The sequence below is a fragment of the Pseudopipra pipra genome, chromosome 20 (assembly GCF_036250125.1).
Source record: "Pseudopipra pipra isolate bDixPip1 chromosome 20, bDixPip1.hap1, whole genome shotgun sequence".
Classification (NCBI taxonomy): domain Eukaryota; kingdom Metazoa; phylum Chordata; class Aves; order Passeriformes; family Pipridae; genus Pseudopipra; species Pseudopipra pipra.
This window is the reverse complement of record NC_087568.1, coordinates 11,315,696-11,338,592: the sequence shown is the minus strand read 5'-3', so window position 1 is coordinate 11,338,592 and position 22,897 is coordinate 11,315,696. Positions and strand designations below refer to the sequence as shown.

At 47.1% G+C, this 22,897-nt stretch overlaps 1 protein-coding gene across 3 annotated transcripts in view; it reads right to left on the bottom strand.

Annotated features, from left to right (window-relative positions):
* RABL6 (RAB, member RAS oncogene family like 6) overlaps nt 1-22,897 on the bottom strand; it is a 53,828-nt gene that overhangs the window by 16,131 nt on the left and 14,800 nt on the right. For 2 of the 3 annotated variants that reach the window (XM_064677319.1, XM_064677321.1), the window contains 7 exons: nt 20,529-20,581; nt 19,345-19,436; nt 18,336-18,476; nt 17,189-17,294; nt 11,693-11,796; nt 2,801-3,138; nt 332-497 (listed from right to left, as the gene is read on the bottom strand). In XM_064677319.1, the coding sequence (XP_064533389.1) occupies nt 332-497; nt 2,801-3,138; nt 11,693-11,796; nt 17,189-17,294; nt 18,336-18,476; nt 19,345-19,436; nt 20,529-20,581 (1,000 nt within the window). The remainder of the gene's footprint in view (nt 1-331; nt 498-2,800; nt 3,139-11,692; nt 11,797-17,188; nt 17,295-18,335; nt 18,477-19,344; nt 19,437-20,528; nt 20,582-22,897) is intronic. The other variant, XM_064677320.1, reaches the window with a different exon arrangement.

The following is a 22,897-nucleotide window of genomic DNA, read 5'->3' as shown; positions in this document are numbered from 1 at the left end:
GTTCCAGAAGGAAAATACTGCAAATAATTCAGTGTGTTTGGCCAGAAGGAAAATCCCTTCCTGATCCAAAGGATCCAGTGGTTTAACCTGTGCACAAAGCAAGACAGCAACACCAGGAAGGTGATAACCTGCTTTTCCTGCTGTTCCTCCTTTCCAGGGAGCAGTGTTTGTCACTAAATGGGAGACAGTGAATGCTAGGATTGACCATAACGTACCCAGAAAAGCTCAGGGACAGCTCTGGAATCACTGTCTGAATGGTTGCAGCAGGTTAGCCAGGCTGCATATCCAGGTGTGTCCCTGTCCCACCCTCCCTCCACCCTCCTTTCCTTACCTTTCACTATCCACACGGTGTTTGGCCTGTGCTTTCCCTTTGTCCTTCTGCGGTGCCAAGTCTTCCAGAAAACTGTGGTCCAGGCTGTCCTCGGGAACAAAGTCCTCCACGCTCTGTACCTTGGCAGGGGCTGCAGGGTCAGGGGGAGGAGTGGCAGCAGTAGGATCTGCATTAGTGACAGGAGTTGTAAAACACGGGGGTCAACACAAGCAAGACAGAAATTGGCTTTTTCCAGATCTGTGCTGCCCAGGGTGGCAGCAACCATGAGGCAGAGGGAGGTTATAAACAGGATATAAATCAGCCCAGAGTCTGGCATGAAGGCACTTACAGATCACACATGGCTGCTGTGGTTTAGAATTGAAAACCTCTGGCACGGGCTGGCTCTGCTCTCCAGGGAGGGCTGCAATTGCCTGTACCACAGGTTTTATACCTGTGCTATGTGCACTGCTCCTGTGGGATGTCCCCTCACTATTCTCTTACCTTTTCCAGACTGTTTGGTTCACTCTCTCCTATCCTCTTGCTTTTTTCAGCTGTAACTGTCCAAGGCAGAATTGTTCACCCTGTGCTTTTAGATATCCTGTGTAACCAAATGCTCAAGAGCTATCTCAAGAAGAGGCTTACTTTAATACAGTTTATTTGTAGAGACACCTTTGCCCATCTTTAAGGTATCAGGATGAAAGCTCATGAAATTAGCATAACTGAGAAGCCTGAAGTTAACCATTTTGGAATCTGCAGTATTCAACCTTTTTCCTCTGCCCACACTGCAATTTACATCTAGGCTCTTTTCTTTTGGATGAACAAGATTTGTGTCTTATTTTTTCCTGCTTTTTGCTCTCCTAGCACAGCTTTCAGATCACTTTTGCATACAAATGCTATCACTAATGCCATAGAATACCGTTGGTGTAAGCTAAACCCCAGCCAAAAGAATTAATTCTCCAAGACTTCAAGGAAAAGCTTAAATAGCAGCTCCCAGAAAAATCCAAGGATTACTTGGTGACAGTGATTTTTTGGCTGCTTTCCAGTGAACTAGTCCCTGGGTACATTCCAGTGGAGGTGCAGACTCTTGGCACACTACAGAAACCTCAGAACACCGACACATCAGCTCTTCCTGGCTGCCTTTTGTAACCCTCCCTAAGCATCCTGAGATACCAGGGCTGCAGGTCACAAGCCCAAAACAGTTCTCAAGCTAAGTGAGAGTTAAAGGAAAAGAAGAAAAAGAAAAACCCCAAACCCAAATGCTGTAACACTGGTAGTAGACCACTTGTCTCTTTTTTCCTACAGATCAATACAACAAAGGTTTTTTTATTGACAAGGAATTTCTAACATCTGCTCCTCTTTGGTCTTTGGTTTTTTTTTTTCTGGGTAGGAAGAGTCATAAACAAACCAAAATGGGTGCACTCTGTCATATCTGGGAAGAGGTTCATGATGCAGAACACTGTGTGCAGATCCATTTCAACATCTGAAATTGCAACCGGCGTTCCCAGCACCTCCTCCTTTCTCTCTGTATGTGCCTTGGCAGCACTGTGAGTTCGAGGGATTGACAGTGTGAGAGGGAAGGTATTTCCAAACGGTGACTCAAACCATGTCAGGATTTTTAGGCAGTGCCAGCTCTGCAGCTCCAGTCAGCTTTGCAAACAAAGTGAATGTGACAGGCAAATTAAGGTCCAGATCAGTAAAATGACATGCAACAAACCTCCGATGCCTCTGCCTCATCGCTCTGTCCAGCAGAGTTGGGACTGAGGGCTAAGCTGCTCCACGCTGCACCAGTGCTGAGGTAGGAGCTAAGCCCAACTCCCTCCTCCCGGAGCAGCTCTGAAGGAGCGTTATTTCCCCGGAGGGGGATCCGCTGCGGAGCCTGGACCTACGTGATCATTTCTGGCTGAATAACCTTTAAACCCAGCACTCCGCTGCTCTCTGCTACACACAGGACCCTCCAAGCTGACACACTTGTGCAAGGACAGCACTTCAAATGGCTTCTCTAACCATTTTTCTTGCTATTCAAGAGGTGTTTGTGCTCCTGGTAACAACCTGACAGTTATTTTATTTATTTTATTAGTGTCTCCTGTGTGTTGAGGACCTTCCTCCTGAAGCATGCCACAGCCACCACCCAGCTGGCTGGGCACAGTCCCCATCCAAGCCCAGCACAGAGACAAACCAAAATACTGATCAGGAGAAAAACAGAGAGTGACAGCCTCGCTGCACACACACTGGGCCTTCACACACTTGTCTGTTCAGCCTCTCACAGGGAAATAATGAAAATAAAACAGAATCACAGAATGTTCTGAGTTGGAAGGGACACACAAGGATCAACAAGTCCAACTCTTAAGTGAATCCATATGGGGATGAACCCATGGCCTTGGCGCTGTCAGCACCAACTCTAACAAGATGTGTGAAACATCCTCTGTCCCAGCCCAGAGACAGCGAAAGGCCCACAGGTGACATCCTGCCTGGACCTGCACCAGCACCTACCTGGCTGGGGAGGAGAGGGCTCTGAGGCAGGGGATGTCCCAAACAGCCGCGCAATAATGCCACGCTTGGGCGGGGGGGCTGCGGCCGGGGGTGCCGGCGCAGGCACGTGGGGCTGTGGGGCCTCGGGCGCAGGCACCGGTGAAAAGGATGGTGGGGGGTCAGGAGAGATGGTGGAGCTTGTGGCAAGTGCCGGCTGTGGGGTGCCAGGACTAGAGCTGCCTGTCGACGTGGAGCTCGGAGGTACGATGGGCGACTGGGAGCCAGAGGAAGGGCTCTGCCCGTTCGTTGTTAGTGGTGACGTGTGTCCTTGACTTCGGGCTTCCATCATTTCAAGAAACCTGTAGGGAAGACAAATTACAAATATAAGGAATCAAGAATCATATAATCACAGACTGGTTTGTGTTGGGAGGTACCTTAAAAGCTTATCTTGTTCCACCTCCCTGCCATGGGCCGGAACACCTTCCACTAGCCCAGGTTGCTCCAGGCCCTGTCCAACCTGGCCTTGGACACTTCCAGGGATGGGGCAGCCACAGCTTCTCTGGGCAACCTGTGCCAGGGCCTCACCACCCTCACAGGAAAGAATTCTTTCCCAATATCCCATCTAGCCCTGCCCTCTGGCAGTTTAAAACCATTATCCCTTGTCCTGCCACTACTTGCCCATATAAAAAGTCCCTCTTCCTCTTTTTATAAGCCCTTTTTATTTGTCTATGTGCTGAGCTGGGAGGGTAGGGGTCTGCTTCCAGCTGGGCTGGGAGGGTATGGATCTGCTTCCAGTGATGCTGTGACTCCCCAGGCCACATGAGTTAAACTCACCCAACCTGCATTGAGGTGTGGAGAATCCCAACCTGCTCTGCACTGCAAGATGAAACTTATATTTTCAACACTACTGGGAACTCCCTGGATAGACAGACTATATGCCAGGGTTTCGAATGCAACCTTAAGTCAGTTGTTGGACATATGTCTCTAAGGGACTATGTGCTATAGGAATGGCACAGTTTTAGATTCTGCAGAAGGGATCAGTGTTCAAGAAAACTCAACTGCTATAATAACTTCTTTATCAGTCAAGAACGGATTTGAGAGGAGAATCCTTGAACATCAAAAGAAAAGAGCTGTCCTGAGGGCTCAGCGAGGACTGAGTGCCATCACCCTTCTTTCAGTGTTCAGATGCACAGGCAGGCTCTCCCCCTGCACACACTCCCCCTCTGTGTGGGAGGCAGTGGAGCCAAGCAGCAGGAGTTCTGCAGCAGGCTGTGGTCCTGGCTGTGTTCCTGCCTGGAAGAGCATTAAAGCCTGTACTGCTAGAGAATGAAAAGCTCTTTTTCCAAAAGGAGCCCAAGCCTAACCCAAGCCTCCCTCTGCATCCTGCAGGGTCAGCAGCCTGTTCACAAGCTGTGAGCAGAGAAACACGGACAGAGAGACAGGCTCTTGCCATGAAATGGTCTCAAAATCAGATCTGCTACATGCTGCACAGCTGAGAGATACAGAGAGGACACCCAAAGTGAAGCATCCTGTATAAAATCCAGCACGTCACGGTCTCGCCTCTCATTTCATTAAGCCTAATGAATTTGAGCACAGAGGCTCTAGGTTCAGCTGGTTCTGCAAGACAGACTTGATTGTGCTTCAGGCAATGAAAATGTCAAAGTAAAGCTCCTCTCCCATACAGAGCATGACCTCGTCCTTCAGGGACCTGAGCCAGCCTGAACCTACCCTGGACTGACTGCTGAGCAGAATGCAAACAGCAGAGGCTAAGAGACTCTAAACCTCCTTGAGATATAATTTCCTATTTTAAGGAGTAACTTGATATACTTTTAAGGAAGAAACTAATATACTTTGTGACCAGCAGTGTCGGGAGCCCTGGGGAACAACATCCCAACGAAGCTGTTACTTGAATTGGAAAACCAGCAGTCCTTCCTAACTAAAGAACTGGCTAAAGTGGAGATCAAGGGCAGCACTAAAAAGCAGAACTACTGACAAGAGAAATCCTTGGCAGAGTTCCTCAAGGACTGGCTTTGAGATATATTTCAGCATTTCAGTGGAGCAGCACAGAGACCAGAGAAATGCTCATGAGGTGCAACTTGGGAGGCAACATCAGCAGAGAGGAGAATAGAGACAAGATACAGATAGAACTGGATGATCCCAAGTAACAGAAATAGGAAGAAATTAGGCAGTACAAAGGAAATCTTCATCTGCTCAAGGCCGAGGAAACAAGTGTTCCTGCTCCCAGTTCACCAGATGAGAATGGTTGGGAAAGACTCACCTCACTCATTTCAGAAGACTGGACTAAAGACTGCAATTGCAGCGGTGCAAGAACCTGGCTCTCACACTCTGTCCACTGCCTATCCCCTGAGATCACTGTCATAGAATCACAGAACCATGGAATAACTTGAGCTGAAAGGGACCCACAAGGATCATCGAGTTCAATTCCTGGCTCTGCACAGGAGACCCCAACAATCCCACCATGTTGCCTGAGTGTTGTCCAAATGCCCCTTGATCTCTGGCAGCCTTGGGGCCATGACCACTGCCCTGGGGAGCCTGTTCAGTGCTCCACCACCCTCTGGGGGAAGAACCTTTTCTTAATATCCAACCTAAACCTCTCCTGACACAGCTCCAGCTGTTTCCTTGGATCCTGTCACTGGTCACAGACAGCAGAGACTGGAGCTGCCCCTCAACTGCCCCTCGTGAGGAAGCTGCAGACTGCCAAGGCATCTGAATCAGTGCAATGCTGTGGTGGGCTCACTGATGCTTCCACTAGGATCAAGGACAAGGCTTATATGTGTATTCCACCCAGTACACTGGCTAGACCAAAATGAGGTCTTGGCAGAGCTAAGCTCAGAGCATGTGACACAGGATCCATTCCACATCCTCCCTCTCTGTGGATGAGTAGCTGTGGTGAGCTGTGCGACAACACGTTCCACTGAAAATGATGCATGGATTTGTCATGCACCAAAGAGAAAACATAAAGGAGTTTAACTCCTGCACTGAGCTCTGTGGAGACTGCATCGGGTTTGTTTGGAAGGTGCACAATACATCACACATGCTGCAAGAACATAATAGTGTGTACTCAATACATCTGTGTCACTGCGCTGCAGGGCCGAGCATCACACATCGCTCCTTTCCTGAGGAGAGGGGACCAGACGTGGTTCAGCATCCCTCTGGGCAGGGTACACACGGCATCGGGGAGGGAAAGGCAAACCAGGGGGCCCTGCAATTCAGCCCTCATCCAACAAAGCAAAGACTCTATATCCACAAACCATGTGACTTGCCACGGCCTGAAAAGCCGTCCAAGAGCTTTGCCTGCACGGGATGTGCAGCTCTTCAGCTCCCCGCCACATACGCTCAGTGCTGAATTGTGCCATCCCTCCCCTCCCAGCTTTGATCCAGGGCTCCTGGCGAGCCAAAGGCAGGATGGCTGAATAGTTCTGCTTTGTGGTACTCACTCCTCCTCCTCCCAAGCCCTACTCAGGGTTAAAGACTCCTGCCTTCCATCTGTGAGGAGAGTCTAATCCCAGCTGCTCTACATGCATCCCCGTTCCTGTTTATAGCAACAGCAATCCTGGATGGAAGCCTGCAAGCCTGGTCACTGCTGCACCCACAGCCAAGGTACTGCTGCCAGCACCACTCGCTCTCCTGGCTGAGCTGGGCTCCCTGGCTGTCTGTGTGAGCACCTAAATCACCAACGCCACATGAAGCCAGAACGAACAACCTCTGAGTCTCAGGTCACTGGGTCCCACCATCAAGGCAACTGGGTGACTCAGGTAGGATAAGATGATTGTACTCTGAAGACTTAGGAACAAGGAGATACAAAGAATATATAGAGTCACTTTAGGATACAGAATACAAAGCTCAGAGTACTTAAAGCTGGACTCACCAAAGCATAGGACACTCTTAACAATACCAGGGTATTTGAAGATTTACTGTACTTGGTTCTACTAAAGCTGCTGATTTTGGAAACAACCTGCTTTGTTCTGGGAAAGTAGCCAGCTCCAGAGGGAGGGAAGGCTGAGACTACCACCTGTTTCTCCTGCAGAAACACATGAATTTTAAGAGCTGGAGGGAAAAAACACGCTACATAACTGAAGTATAAAGAATGTCATCCTTCCCTCTAGCTCAGCCAGGTTGGAGAGTAACACACATGCAGGCTTGGTCTGCACCTGTGCTCCTACACCTTGCTCACCTACAGCGTGTGAAGGACATAACAGGAGACAGCAAGTTCTTTCAATAGGAAGATACCAGTGGTTATTTGGGGACATCACAACACAGGCTCTTGCCCTAGCACAACGCCAAGGAAAGAAAGCTGTGGCACGTGTGCTTCATGTCACCTCCCTCATCTCCAACCAGACACGTGGCCCAAGCCTTGTGCTGTGACACTGGGGAAATCAGGGTGGTCTGACACTCGTTCTACATGGGCTGCATAAACCAGCTCTGCTGAGCTTTTATATTCAGATCTTCTTCTGTGAGGGAGGTGGGTGGAAAACCAGCACACATGAAACCCTGCCAGCAAGCTCGCAGTAATTTCCAGGGTGGAGGTGTCTGAGCGTCCTCCACACTTTGAAAATACTACATAATGCATGAATGCTTTCTCTGGCTTTATACACACTCCTCAGAGGCACAAGTGTGGCCGTTTTGGGAACACACTGGGCCAAACCTGTCATGTGTGTGTTTTTTCTCAGATTTTATATAATCTGTCCACTTCCTTGTTCTATCCATCAGTCCTTTGCAAAGGGACTCACTCAAAACCCTACTGTAGAACAAGCAGCTTCGTGCCCACTGGATGTAGTAGACCAGGTCCCAGTAAAGCACAAGGTAAACTCATGCCTGAGTACTCTTGTTCCGTTGGGATATAGAGACAGCAAACGTGCCACGCACGTCCAGGTGGGTCATCTGTCCTCACCCCATGGGCTCCTTGTTTGCCTTTCAGTCCCTCCATTTCAGACAAGTCCAAAATATCCTCAAACCCCTGAATAATTCACTGGAGGTTGGACCTGCTCGCAAGCAGAGACTTCTATGCAATTTTAAAGATGAACACGCTCTGTGGGAACAAAAATTCATCAGAGCCTGAGGTTACTATTGCTCTGCTCCCAGGGCAAACACAAAAAGACTTGTTAGCCTCACAACTTGCTAAAATGAACACAATGCTTGTGTTCATTTCCTATTCGAGATGGGAGCAGCTTTTTGGCTCCTGGTTCTAATGTACTGTGATCAATTTTTCAAATGTATTTCATGTGGCAAGAAAAGCTTTGGGTTATTTTATTAATTGTGAAAATGAAGATTAATTGGCTGTATGACATCAATTTAACTGGGGTTAGTGATGGTTAGATTTCCACATGCTTGTTTTGAGCTCATTAAAGGTACTGCACCTGATCCCCCCGATCAGCCCAGGCCACTGAATATGGAATCAATGGCCAAGCAGGGTTTAATCATGCTGTTGTCCTGTTTTCCACCTGACAAAATGGATGCAGCAGGGTAACCCTCTGCTTCATAACATACAGGACATGCACCATGTCCCCCACTTCTCTAGCAAGACCGATGATGACATGTTTAGATGCCCTTAATTCTTAATGCAGCACCCCACAAAAGTATGACCTCGTTAGAGTGCCATTCCAGTTCAGGCTGGCTCCTGACCTGTCTGATGGCCACAGGGATTCACAGCAAGAGCAGAGGATAAAGGTGGGGCATGGGGAAGAGAAAGCAGGGTGGGTTTACTTTCCCCACTGGTAGCTGGTGTCATTCTGGACCAGCCAAGGATACCAGAGAACAGGTCCAGCAGCAGCTCCTCCTGCCACAGTGCTGGTGTTACTCAGCACCACAGTCTTCCCAAAATTATGAGCTGTGCTCAACGTGGATAAAACAACCAGGCAAATAAAACCCCAACCCCTCAATCAATGACTCTGCAGTGACTAAAGCTGTCGCTGCAGGGAGCATGTATCCCCAAAGCAGAGTCCTCAGCAGGGCAGCCCAAATGCCCTTCTGCAGCCTGGCATCCACAAGCTGAGAGGAGACAGCCTCAAGTTGTGCCAGGGGAAGGTTTAGTTTGGATATCATGGAAAATTTCTTCACCAAAAGGGCTGTCTGGCCCTGGCACCATTCTGTGAGGGGACAGGCACACTGAGCATAAACAAGTTCTCCTTGTGACAGAAGATAAGCTGGGTACAATTAAAAATGCAGAAATTGAGCAAATGAGGTACAAATTCTGAACAGCATAAGATAAGTAATTGCTCTTTCTTTAATAAGAATTTAAGAACTCAAAAAAGGCTGAAATGTGTTTTTAGCAGCATTGAAAATGTAAAATCTGAGAAAGCACAGAGAAAGTACCAGAGCCAGAGGTGTGGCAGGCAGAGAGGAGCCTAAGCACAGGGAAGGAGCTGGAAGCATCTGACCGTGTCTCCCACGGGCAGTGGCTGCCTGGGATGGCTTACGTAAGGTGGATGAGGCAGCGTCGTGTGCCACCTCGTGTTGTCTCTGGGATCCACATTTTGGAGAAGTGATGTTTTTGTCCTCAGGTCCCCTGCTGCAGCAGGAGGAAGGGCTCTTATTCTCTTTCTGTTCTCACAGAGCCAAATTTAGAATCAGTCATTGTGACAGAGCAGCTACCAGACGTGCACAGGGTGAATGGAATAACCGAGATGTCCTAGCACTGTCACCTCGCCTTGCTCCATGGCCTGATTTTATGGCAGGAGAGCAGGAATGGCCTCTGAGGAAGTGCTGCAGCATCCACACCATGGCCTGTGGCCCCAAATGCCTACGGTCACCTCCCCTTGCTGTGCAATTTGGGTGACCCACAGCAGAACTCCCAGTGCTGTCCAAACTGAGGCAACAAACACAAGGGCCTTGTGACAGGAGGTTGTAGCCAGGTAGGGGCCAGTTTCCTCTACCAGGTAACAAGCACTAAAAAGGAACATGCAAAAGAGGCCTCAAATTGCACCGGGGGAGGTTTAGGTTAGACGTTTGGGAAAATTTCTTCACAAAAAGGGTGACTAGGCGTTGGAACAGGCTGCCCAGGGCAGTGGTGGAATCACTGTCCATGGAAATGTTCAAAAAACACGTGGATGTGGAATTTGGGGACATGGTTTAGTAGTGGTCTTGGCAGTGCTGGGTTAACACAGTTGGACTTCATGATCTTAGAGGGCTTTTCCAACCCTAATGATTCTGTGATCTGCCAAGGGTCACCAAGCCAAACCACATCAACGCACATGCTGCGTGCAACAGAGTGAGTGGCAGCAGGTGCTCACTCAGACATCCACTGAAGTAGCATATTAAACATTATAATCCCAAAATTATGGGCATCTGACAAGCATGGATGCAAGGATCTTCCCAAACCCTCACTGCTTTTAATATTTTAGCAACTCCTCTTTTGTCAGGCACCATGGCTGTGGTATTTCTGAGGCCATGTTAAGCTAATTCTGCAGCCTGACAGTGCCATCAGCTCCCCAGCAGCTAGGCAATGTTGTCACACTGGATGGCATGATCCAGTCTAATACCCACTGCTGGAATCAGGAGGTCTGGTCACCACTTTGCCAGTACCATACTGCTGCTGCTGCCGCCTTTAAGATCTGGTGTTTGACAGATGCTTCTCAGAGCCAGCCCAGTGCAGATTAACCCAGAGGTAGATATGGCATAAGATAGTTTTCATAGAGTTACAGAATCCCAGACTGGTTTGGGCTGGAAGGTACCTTAAAGTTTATCTCATTGCAAACCCTGCCACGGGCAGGGACACCTTCCACTAGACCATGTTGCTCCAAGCCCTGTCAAGCCTGGTTTTCTCCTGGATTGGTGAGCTGAAGTGACACATGTGGAGGTCCAGCAAATTCTAAAACTGATGGAAGGGTGAGAGGTGACGAAGCAGGAAGATCTTGTGCTGTGAGTTTGAAATAGCTCTGCCAACTCTTAATTCTTTTAAGTATCTTCCCATTACTGAAGCAGTACAAACAAAAGTATGGAAAACCATCTGACAGCACAGCCCACACAGCCCAGGCCCTTGGAGCAGGGACATCAAGAGAAATGCTGAAGGCATGAGGAGACTAACTGGTCCCTGAGGAATGAGGTGAACACTCTGGAAACAGCACTGTTTTGTGCCCATTGGGGTCTTTCAATGCTCTCAAAGGAAAACACACTGAACAAGGTTATAGAACTCGAAACTTGGGCTGAAAAATGCTTGTCAAAATGGCTGTGCATGAATATTTCATAATCATCGACTCCAACTCCCAAATAAAGCTACTGTAAATAATCCTTTTTCAATACATTCTGAGGCTGACTTTTCTGGCTCGCACATTGCAATAAAGGCCTTGTGATGGGAATTCATGGAATATGGATTCCTGTTCACTATGCAGATGTACTGGCTTTGTGGGGCTAAATTTGGCAAACACTGTTCCAAGCAGCAAGCACACAGTCAGGGCACAGAACAAACACAGGGGAGAGGAACCACTCACTTTTTCAAACTAGAAATGCACCCAGGAGTTTAGAAGTGCTCAATGGAACAGAAGACAGCAGTGTTGTTGCTATTACGTTCTGCCTATCACAAAACACACAATACACAGGAATACAACAGCCAGAAGGAGAGGAACCAGTTTGTGTACTGAGCCACTGAGAGCTGGAAAATATCCCCTTTCAGCAATTCATCTACAATCCCTTCAGCATGTGCTGGCTCCAGGTGTGCTGCTCAGCCTCACCTCCCCTGCCCTCCCCTGATCACATGCCTGTAAGAACCAGAGCCTTTCACAGGGATCCCCAAGTGCATGCTTTATTTCAGGTGATGCCACTTAAAAGTGACATTTTATCCAAAGAATCCCTAAACGTCACACACTAGACCCTTCAACCTGGCCACATGTCACAACTGGGGCTGCCCAACATTCACGTGACACCCAAACAGTTAGAAAAGACAGCTCAGTGACATACAGTTCGTAGTTTTGGTCTTCAGTCTCTTGCTGCACTGACAGCTCCTCCAGAGTTGCATCAATATCCAGCTGATTTGTTTCCAGCTGCCGCAGCAACGTCTCCCTCTGAGGAAAGGAAAACAAGCCAGGTCTGAGCAGGGAAGGCTCATTGTAACATATCTCTGAGCAGTGAGATCCTGTGTCACCACTCTACCACAGCAACGTGTTGAACAGGAGCACTGGCCCTGCTTACAGTGTCAACTGAAGTACAGAACACAGAGGAAGCAGAAGCAAAAGTAGATAATCCAGAAAGTTTATGTATAAGAATTGCCTTGTTCTGTGAGCTGTTCTCAGCCATAAATCAATAATGTGTGATTTCAGACACTGCATCACTAGTTACACTTGGATAAAAGATTCAGCTCCTGTGGAGATCAGTTGTGCAACCCATTCACTTGGGTCTTTAATTTTCCCTGTGCTAAAACAGCCCCTCTGTGAGCAGGACTCAGCTGATGCAAAACCTCCCAGTAATTTTCTTTTTGCTGTCATGGTAGATGAGTGAGCATAACTGTCAACCAAGCGACACTTCTGAAGTCCCTGCCCCTCTGCCTCCTGTTGCTGCCCCACAGATGGGGGACAGACATCCCAGTCCATTTCAAATGGAAAGTAAAGTGAGTCGGCTTCACTAATGTAACCCAGGGCAGCCCCATTCAGTCCTTCACTTCCCACATTTCCAACAGAACCCAAGCAAAAATCTCAGCTGAGGGGAAGTGCTGGCTTAACAGACTCCCTCCTCCTGAGAGCCCGGATGTCAGTGAGGAGAGATCAATAACCACAGGCATTAGGCTGAGCCAGCTCCAAGGGCTCTGCCACAGCCCTGAGCACAGGGCTGACACAGCATCCGTTCCTTCAGAAACATCATTCCGGATCCCCTGGACAACACTAGAGCTGTATGTGATACAAATCCTGCCCCAGAGCCCCGTCCCCTCTGCTCAGGCACAGCTGGCTGGCACACAGCTGGGCACTGGCACCCTGCTTGCCTCCTGAGGGGGCTCCGAGCATGGGGCATGCTGACCAGCTCACACCCTGAATTCTGGAGTCAAAAGCCACAATGTTCAGTGTCTGAAAGTATCAGTCCTCCCTCTCCCACTGCCTAGGCACTGTGTGGTCCAGGAGCAGGGACAGCTCGTGCTGAGCTCGGCCGGTGACTCACGGCACTGCACTGTCCCCGTCACAGCAGGTCCGTGGTGCCAGGGGTGCAGCCAAGGCAGGAGGAGATGGAAGAGAAACCACACGCTTCCTCCGCATTGCCAAGGTTTTTGCTTTTATAACTGCCTTATCCTCCAAGAACATTTAAGGTTTCCACTCTGACAAATATTTTTGAAGGTTGGCATCAGTAACCATGGTGAATTTTTAATTCCCTGTTTGACAACACATAAACTCACTGCAGGAAGATCCCACCAGACTAAAAGGCCAAAAGGAAATCTACTACATAACTCCCGGAATAAAATCCCTCTGTGAAGACAAACATTTGCATGAAGCAATGGTGTTCAGTCCCTGTGTGCACATGCTGCTGGCATTATGGTTTCACAGACATGACAACTTTGAAGACATCAAGACACTGTACAGATTTTAAGAGCAAACAACTCATCTGGCTCATTCAAACCACACCACGCTGCTGTGACCCAGGGCACAGATAGGGCACAGCCAAAGCCCTTCATGGAGCGGGCCAATTTATATCAAATTCTATCATGACTGATATCAGCAGACAAGGTTCAAGTAATTTTTATTTTGTATTATAAGACCAGGTAATTCATCACAGGTGATAACCCTTAAACACACTGAAATTTACTGGAAGGCACAGCCTTTCTTGAAATTTAAGAGCTTCTGTGATCATTTAATCTAATTTACTGCTTCATGTTTACCTTTGCCATTGTGTTAAGAGCTTGGAGCAATTCCTGTTTTCTTTGCTAGGTTATTTTTATTCATCAAATTCAAAAGCTCTCTTCAGACGGAAACTTGACTTCAATTAACATGTATGCAAAGAATTATGAAATCATTACTTAATGTCAATTCCCTTTATCATGGTTTACAGACAAGAAAGATTCAGAAAAATATGCTATACATATTTAAATGTGCTACACTAATCAGAAGTACTAATAAAGATTTTATTATTCAAATTCTAGATTTTACAACTCAAGATTCAAGAAAATCAAGATTTCAGAAGTAGTAGATGTCATCTCCTACGTTATTCAGGCAGTACGAGCAAAAATGAGACAAAAAAGGGCAAGTCTGCTGCTTCTTTGTCCCCAGTTTCCTAAGATGGGTGAAACAAATGCTGAGCAAATTAGCTGAGCAAACAGAGACAGAAGGGCTACTGCTCTCCAGGGCTTACCTTAGGCTCTTTGATAATGACTTTTATTAAACAAGTGGTTTGCCTTGCCTCACACTTTGGGATTGAGACACACATCAGGGTTTTATTTATTTCAATTTTCACAGATCACAGTAAATCAAGAATATAGATTTAATTAAGAGCAAGTTTTAACTAATTTTGTAAAAATTCGTCACTATTAGCAGACCTCCAAATATGTCAAAAAATGAATCCTATTTTACCATGCTGGTATTAAAATATTAAAGAAACAGCTTATTTTAGCAATAACCCAAAAGAAGGGAATAAATCATATGCTACAGACCAATGCTTTGGCTGAAAGCCACATTCAAGGGCTTCCTGGGAAAAGGCAATTTCAGCTATCTGCAGAATCCTGTCCCCTTCCAGTGCAGCATCCAGAGGCCTGGGTGACCTGATCCCATTTGTGGGCCACCAGCAATACCTACAGCTAAACTGCATCCTCAGGTTTGCCAACCCTGCCCCTGGAAAGGAACTGATAAATAATTGAAGAGCCCAGGCTGCCAGAGGGAACGTGCTCTGTGCTGGGGGTATGGATTTCAGCCCTGCTTTCTCCGTGAAAGATGCATGACTGTAAGCTGAGCACAGGAATGTGCCACTGACACCAACCCTAAGGGACAGCCTGGGTCCTCAGATACAGCTGGACAACTCTGCCCCTGGAGAGCTGCAGGGGATGTGCTGAGGGACACAGAAACCCTCAGGGCTGAGTAAATCCTATGTGCATTTTACACCTGGCAGCATCCCTCTGCCTTTACCCTGCTCCAAAGTACTTGGGAAAAGACTCCCTTCTGGAGCCTGGTACTGGCAAGAATCTCTGAAGGCACAAGCAGAACCTTTAGGAATTAAATCTAACTGCGATGTTCCTACAAATTCAGCATCATACTGCACTGGATGCTAATCAGGCCCAGGCCTGGTCCCTGTGCACTCCAAGGCAAGATTCTCAATGAGTCTCCAGGAGCAGCAAAGTGCTCCGAGCCAGCTACTGTGGAGCAGCAGAAGGCACTGCCCATAAACCTGTGGCACAAATGCAAGGGGCACTGGAAAATCCAATACAGCCCAACTCGGCTGAAGTTTGACATCGAGTAAAGCCCCAGTGCCTGGGGGGAAGCAACTAAAAGCCTCTGAATGTGCAGAGTCACCTCCCTTGGCACAGAAGGCAAGGCCGGGGACCTCCTGCACACTGCAGGGAAATGGAACAAGGTATTTCCACGGGGATCCTGTGCTGGGATTTTTATCAGAATGAACACCAAAACACCTGCCTGCAATCCCTGTATGAGCACAGAACTGCAGGAATTAGTTTGGACATTGCTGTTTTAAAGGCACAGCCAGGCAGCTCTCCTGGAATGACAGGCACAGGACAACCTCCTCAGGTCCCACCTTCTGTGCTGAGGTGCAAAGAACAGAGCACACATATTTAAAAGCATGGTTTACATGTGCCCATCCAAAACTCCCCTTGCACATTTTGGGAACTAAATTCTAAGGAGAAGTCTTCCCAGGCTTGTTTCTGCAGTATTGAATTATTTAATTACATGAAAGCCACAGGATGTGGGAGCCTAATTACGTGGCACTTGCACCTTCTGGGCTACCTCCACTGGCACCCTGAGCTCACTGAGCAGGAGAACAAATGTGAGCTGCTCACCCCATTCCCTTACCTCTCCTAAGCAACCACCACTGGAATCTCCAAACAACTAAAGGTTATATAAGATTTATTTTTTCTTTACCCTAAAGACCAAGATTTGTTCAAAAAGTTATCTGGTTTTGGTAACCTTATCAAAGTGTCCTAATTGCTTTCAGTCTCAGATTAATAGATCATGTTTACTTGTACACAGCACATTTAGATGAAAGGTCCCCTAAGACTCACACCCTGAAGCTGCTTCCAAGCAAACTCAATACTACAAACGCTTCAGAATTTCTTGCTCATTACTTTGGCCAGGGAAAATCCTGGTATACACAGACTGTCAACAGTATCACCATGAGCAGCTTCCAGAAACAACTCTGGCAGGAAGGTTTTGTCTCTTATCAACATCAGAGGAAAAAAAGGACAGATCCACAAAACTAACAAAAGTAACCTGGGAATTAGTTCTGCGTGATTTCCACCAGACACCCCTTTACCAGTGGAGCTGAGGTTATAAACCCAAACATTTCACCAGCACCATGCTGGCAGATTTCAATCTTCTCCTCTGAGCAGCAGGTTGGATTTATAGCTCAGGTTTCTACAACTGCCCCCTAAACAAATTATTGTTTGACTTGTTTTACTGGGATTTAATACATCCAGTTCTCTTATTCTAGTTCTTTCTGCTCTGCAGCCTGAGGACATGGTAACATCTACTAACATATTCCAGCTCCTTCTGAACTAGCATTCCAGTGGGGATTATTTGTATAGAAATACACACGGACACTTCAATTACTGGTGAAAGATAATCAACTGTCTATTTTTTTCCCATCCAACAGAAGACAATGACACAACATCATATGTGCCCTTAGAAAGCATAAACTATTGATCCCAAAGGATCCCAGCAGGATCACCCCAAAAGTGTCTCTTCTAAAGGTCTGCAGCTGAGAATCCCATCCTTCTCTGCCCATCTGGCCTTTGCCTTTCTCTTCAGCCCTCCCAAGAATCCTCAATTACGAAGAAAATATGAGATTAGATCCGTGTGCACAGGATCCAAGCAGATCTCTTACCGTTAGGGCAAATATTTTCAGCAAACAGAGGTTCCTGAACTGTTCAGTTCATGACCAAATCTCAGCTTGTCTGAGTTTTAACTGAAGAGAATTGAAATCCAAAGTTTAATAAACGTGTCTGTGCAACATTTTTGACTTGGTAACTGCACCACTGGATGCCATTTTCATGTCAGTGTTACTCATTCCCTTGGAGCCTTTCTCCAGAAGTCAGTATTGGGAACTCAGCAGAGAAATCCTCTCGCAACCACAGACATGTCACAGGCACCAATGTTCTAACACAATATTGCTATACCAACCCTAATAAAAACAAAAATCTACTCAGGATCCTTTAACACCAAAAGAAACCCCAAATACCAAATTTTTGCGATAGAGACAGAGCAAATACAATTTGTCCCACCCACCCAGCACACCAGGGCAATATCCCTTTCTTACCTGCAGCTGCAAGAAGGGGATGTTGAAGAATTTGTGCAGGTACTTGAGGCCAAAGCTGTTCTTCATGGAAGACTCAGCATAGCGGAAATAGGAGGAGCCAGGAGGCCTGTCCCAAGCAGAGAGAAGAACACTGTACTCAGGACAGACTGCACACACAGGGGCACTGGCTGAATTACACACCACAAGCAGCCCCACAGGCCATCCCCCCACCCCCAAATGTAGGCCAGTGGATCATTCTGCCTGGGACTCTTATTTTGTGCACAGCCAAAATTCATGCTTTGATCCCCTGAAGGGTGGTAGAAAGTGGCTGTTGGTGTGTCACAGTGTCAATGTGCCTCCTAGGCTAAGAAATACTCAGTCAGGACACCGGGATGTTGGTTTCCTATACTGGGGATTTACAGCTATACAAGTTTCTCATTTCTCAGTGACGGTTTTGGTTTAAAACTCCAAACAGAGTGACAAAAATCACATATAGAGATGAATCTGTAAAGAAATGATTACATCATGGACAAAGTCTTAAAAAGGACACCATTTCTGTGTGACTGACACAGGCATAAGCAAGTAAGAGATGAGGAAAATGAAAAAATTACCTTAAAGACATGAAATGACATAAAAAGGTACAATCTACTGAATTTTGACCAACAAATAGTATTTTATACTACATAACAGAGCACTTCAGACCTCTGCATAAGGGAAATTCTTGTCTGGCTGGTGACGGAGGTGTATGACTTGGCTGTGCCCAGTAAATGCTGTGTGGGGAAGCTCAGAGGCAGAGCAAGGAGACAGCTGCACTGGCTGGCTCTCTTGTAGCTGAATTACTTAGAGCAGAGAATGGTTGTGCCGCAAGAAGAGGATTCTTTCACATGAGGACTATTCAGAAAAAATATGACTTCTTGGGAACAGCACTTCTGAAAGGCACTTGCTGCCAGGCCCTCCCTGCTTTCAAGGAACACAGCAAACAACCTGCCCAGAGCAGGCTCCCGGATCAGAGCCCATCGTGTCAGCAGATGCTGCTGTGAGACACTGGGAGCCCAAAGCCAGGCCCTGGGGCAGAGGGTGCATGTGACATGGATGTGAAACATGGTTATCTATGGGTGATGTCAGATAGCAGTCAAGCCCTGCTGCCCTGCCAGGTGGCACAGCTCACCTGTTCAGGTTGTCAATGAGGTCCCGCACGTCACCGGGCAGGATGACCCGGTGCTCCCCCATGTCCCGGTAATTCCCAAGCACACACACTGGAACGTGGGTCGGTACTTTAGGAAGCTCCCTCAGAATATAGTTAAATGTCCTTCATCAGAGAAGAGAGAGAGAGAAAGGCAGATGAGTGGGAACATCCTTCTTTGAGCAGCTTCATGCACAAATCGTAGGGAAAAAAACCCCAAAGAATGTTTTTTCCAAAATTCTTCCAACTCTGTGGATTCTTTGTCCCCTCAGAGAAATACATTAAGGCTCAATATGTTTGGATCATTCTTTATCCCAAAACAACTTGATAAGTTCAATAATCCGCTTCCACCAGCAACCTCACATCTCCTACAGCAATGTTTCCCTCAGTCCTGCAAAACTGTGTGGGGTCAGTAGAAGAAAAGTTTTCCCTCCTTTCAACTTCCCCCAGACTCTCTGACCAACACCAAACCTGTACAACATTAGCTTAAATATAAAGCAGGAGCTCTTACCCCCTCCTCTTCCCACTCTGGTTTCCGTATTTGCCTCACCCTCCTCAGCAGATGTGCAAAATGAACAGTTCATTATTTCTGTACATTAATGCAGCCCAGGGCCTCTAAATAATCCATACTAATACCAGTCTTCCTGGGAATTCCTCAGTAGCATTCCCCTTTCCCTTGTGTTCTGGGGAGCAGGGATTTGTAACATGCACTTTGCACCTGTGATAGCGCTAATTATCAAGCCTCAGCCAGCAGTGTATCAGCAACTGCAGCACACAACCTACTGGGACACTGCTTGTTTGGAACAAGCCCAGGAGAGGGGTTTATTAAAACCCATGTCACAAGACAAAGCTTTTATTTTAAGGGATACAAGCTTGCTTCAACTCATTAGGCTGGTTATCAGCTCTCAAATCCAACTGGGAATCTGGAAATCTAGAAGTAATTTGTTTTGCCTAAATAAGGGAGAATCATGAGATATCACTGAAGGTCTCTTACCACTGCTTGGTGATGTCAAACATCATCACTACACCATTGCAGTTCTTATAGACATCCAGGAACTCTGCATCCAGAGCCATTTCTGACTCTGCCTGAGGAAATAAAGGCAAAGAAGCAGCAAATAACTTGATTCAATGTTAGGCTTGTACAGAACGCAACAGATACAGTGCTGAATAGGCAAACTTCTAAAGGGGCAACCACTGTAAGGAGTATCTGTGGATGTCACGCCATCATTATTGAAGTAAGACACGTGGTGGTTCCCAGCTTCCACTTCCCACAGGAGCAGCACATGAAGCACCTGACAGTGTCTGACAGCACATGCTAAAACCCACCCCTGCCCTTTTCCCCTGAGCTCTCAAATCCTGCGTTGGCAAGAAAACTCCATATAAGCTACAGGGTGGAGGACAGAGGGCACAACTCCCATTCCATCTCTTTGCTGATCCAAATATTGACTGTACTCCTTAACCTTCTGGTGTCCAAAGCCAGGAGGCAGTTTCTCTCATGGAGGACTGACAGAATTTATTAGCACCTGATTGTCTTCTCATCATTTGGACTCTGCATGCCTCAAAGTCCAGACAGTACTGGACAGTACAGGTCCCAACTGAGTCTCCATAGCTCCTGCTGCAATTTGGCGCCTCCGGAACAATTCTCACTCATTTCCCAGGAGTGGAAAACGCACCATGTTTGCAAAGGAAGAAGCAGCTGCGCTATTTGTTCTCATAAAGGCTTTTTCCACAGGAGAATATTTTAAGGAAAATTGTCCTCATCTGACCACACAGCCTGAGCAGCACTGGCACCAGTGAAAGGTTAACGGCCCAGCTCTGAGGTACAGCCAGGGCAAGGCATTGAGCGACTTCTTGAGGCCCCACAGGAAGGCCCTGACAAAAGGACTTCCTGCCACTGCCCACAGGCAGAGAAGTACAAAGCTGCTGAGCAAACACCTCAGCAGTGCAGTTATTTCCAAAAGACAGAATGGAAACCAGCAGGGAAGTTGTGGTGAGGGCAGGAGAAGGGCTGAAATGCACAGACCAAAGAGTGCAGAGCATCAGGGGTCCCACTGCCCCTCACCTACCTGCTAGGCCAGTCTTAGAGCAGAAACAAATACAGAACTTGCTCTCCATGGACCAAAAGTGGATGAAAGGCCTCCCCCTGAGAGGCAAACCTCTGCATCCCAGGTGACTCACCTCCTGAGGGTCATTCTCCAGTTTCAAACCATCTCCTCGTTTTTTGCATTTTCCTTAAAAAGAATTGTACAAAAAAAATTAAAGCATTACACTGGGCAGAGAACTGCAGGATGGGTCTGGGCAGGACCACAGCAGTTTGAACATAACCTTAAAGCAGATCCTACTTCTACTGTAAGCCTGGGGGATGAGAAGGGGTAGGACAGGCATGCCTTGTTGAGGAATCCAAGCTCCCCATGTCAAGAATCCCAGCTAGTCTATTCGAAGATGCAGTAAGGATATCTGGGGTAGCTTAAACCATGCTCTTCACAGCATAAAGCCCCAATGACTGAGTAACACAGGGTTGGTGCACTCCTGGCCACAAAGGGAAGCTGCTTTGTTGCAGTTTTTGTTGTATTAGTGTTGAAGAAGCAAAAGCTCATGGGGCTGCTCTGACTGATGGCACAACTGCATGTGCAGCCTTCCTGAGAGATGCTGTGATACTGCTGTGCTGTCACTGACCTGAAGCAAGAGGTCAGGTCATAAATGTGACCTCAGAGCCCATCAGGTGCTTTGGGCTGCCTCATGACTAAGGAAAAAAGGGGTGGCAGGTGACTATGAGAATTTAACAGCCAAAAGACAGACAGAACTTACAGAAGGGGAAATCCAAGTGAAAGCAAATAAACTGTGGGAACGGGGCTGTGGAGACAGAGAGGGCCTACATGTGCTCCAAAGGCCAGAGCCGGAGGGTTGGGTCTGGGCATCACTAGTGTAGGTGCAGAAAGGAAATCCTCCAAAGGTATCACCCAAAGCACACAGAAATAAGCCAGAAGACAGGTAAAACTCTGATTAAGCTCCCAGAAAAGTGCAAGAGGCAACAAGCTACACACTTGGAGAAGACACTAGAAAACCACTCTAGAGTCTTGCCTCGCAGTCCCACAGCCATGGGTCCACCTGGAGCAATTTACAGGTTTCTCTCCAACTCATCTGCTTCCTCTAAGGCTAAAGTCCAGCCCTCATAGTTAAAGGGCAGCCCCCTGAGACTTCTCCCTTTCCTTACAGCTTAGGGAAGCACTTGATAAGTTCACAAAACGACATTTTAAAGTACCACCGGCATTTGACTCAGCACTCCCAGAAAAGGAGTCAGTGTTTTTAAACCTCAGCTCCCTGAAAACTTTGTGTTACATCAGTTACACTCTAATCATGTTTCCATATCTTACAGCCTGGAGTCATAGTAGACAGGTGTATCTGCACCTACGACCACCAGAGTGGCCATCAGCTGACATGATTTTCTGGTGTAGACACCCGGCTCTAAGGATAGCCAGGAGTCTCAACATCTTCTGTCAAGAAGGTTTACTGTGGACATACAATGAAAAAATCTGTCCTCTTGTTTAAACTCTGTGTTCAGAGTCTCCAGAGTTTTATCAATGATAAGCACTGCACAATGAAGAACCCTGCAACATCTGGAGTGATATTCTACAGATACCAAGTATCTCCCAGATGTTACTGACAGCAGTTGAGAGCTGCACTTCTGAATTAACTTTGTTCTGTATTTTCTTAGTCTAAATAAAGACAAGCTAACTAAATTATACTGGCACAGACCTGGGATTCCTTCTCATGATTTCTAGAAATTCACTGTGTTGCTGACAACAGAAGGTGTTGGCAGCTCGGATGCACCTGCAAAAACCCTCCCAGCGACTCTGTAAAAGACTCTGCAACACTGAGGACCAAAATAGCTTCCACCAACTCTTCAACTCTGCTGAATCACATTGAGTGAAGACTTGTGGAATTCAGGGTTCTGCCAGATGCTGCATGTGAAACAAAGTATTTGTTCTTCCTGCACCCAGCTCAAGGATAAATAGTTAGAAAATACAGTTATTTAAGGAAAGTTTTAATGCTGCAGGTTACAGCAGGATATTCTGGTGGGTGCTTCTGCGCATCACTGCAAAATGTTGCACCACTCATGACATCTTACTGCTTGCATCTGAAAGCAGTAGAAATATTAATCCTGATCCTTCCTCATTTGGGCATTGTGTTTCCCCGAGGGATCCAAGTATGGGCTCTGATTTCTCCCGGTGCAGCTGAAGGTGTGGATTGTCTAGGCCATGCATGCCTTTTCCCACTTCATTTCAAGTCAGTGGCATTTGTGTGGCTTCTCTAAATATCAAAGCATTGCTATTTCTGCAGTCACTGCTAAATGATGCTTTGCGTGACCTAAATTTCTAAGTCAAGAGAAGCTCAAGCAACCACAAATACTATCCATCATTCCTCCCATCCTGACCAATCAAGGTGTCTGCCTAACCCAGGCACACTTACACTCAACGCTTTGAGATGGAATATGTGACCTGCACGCCTCTCCCTGCTCATGGTTTTCTGTGTGGATCCAGAGAAAT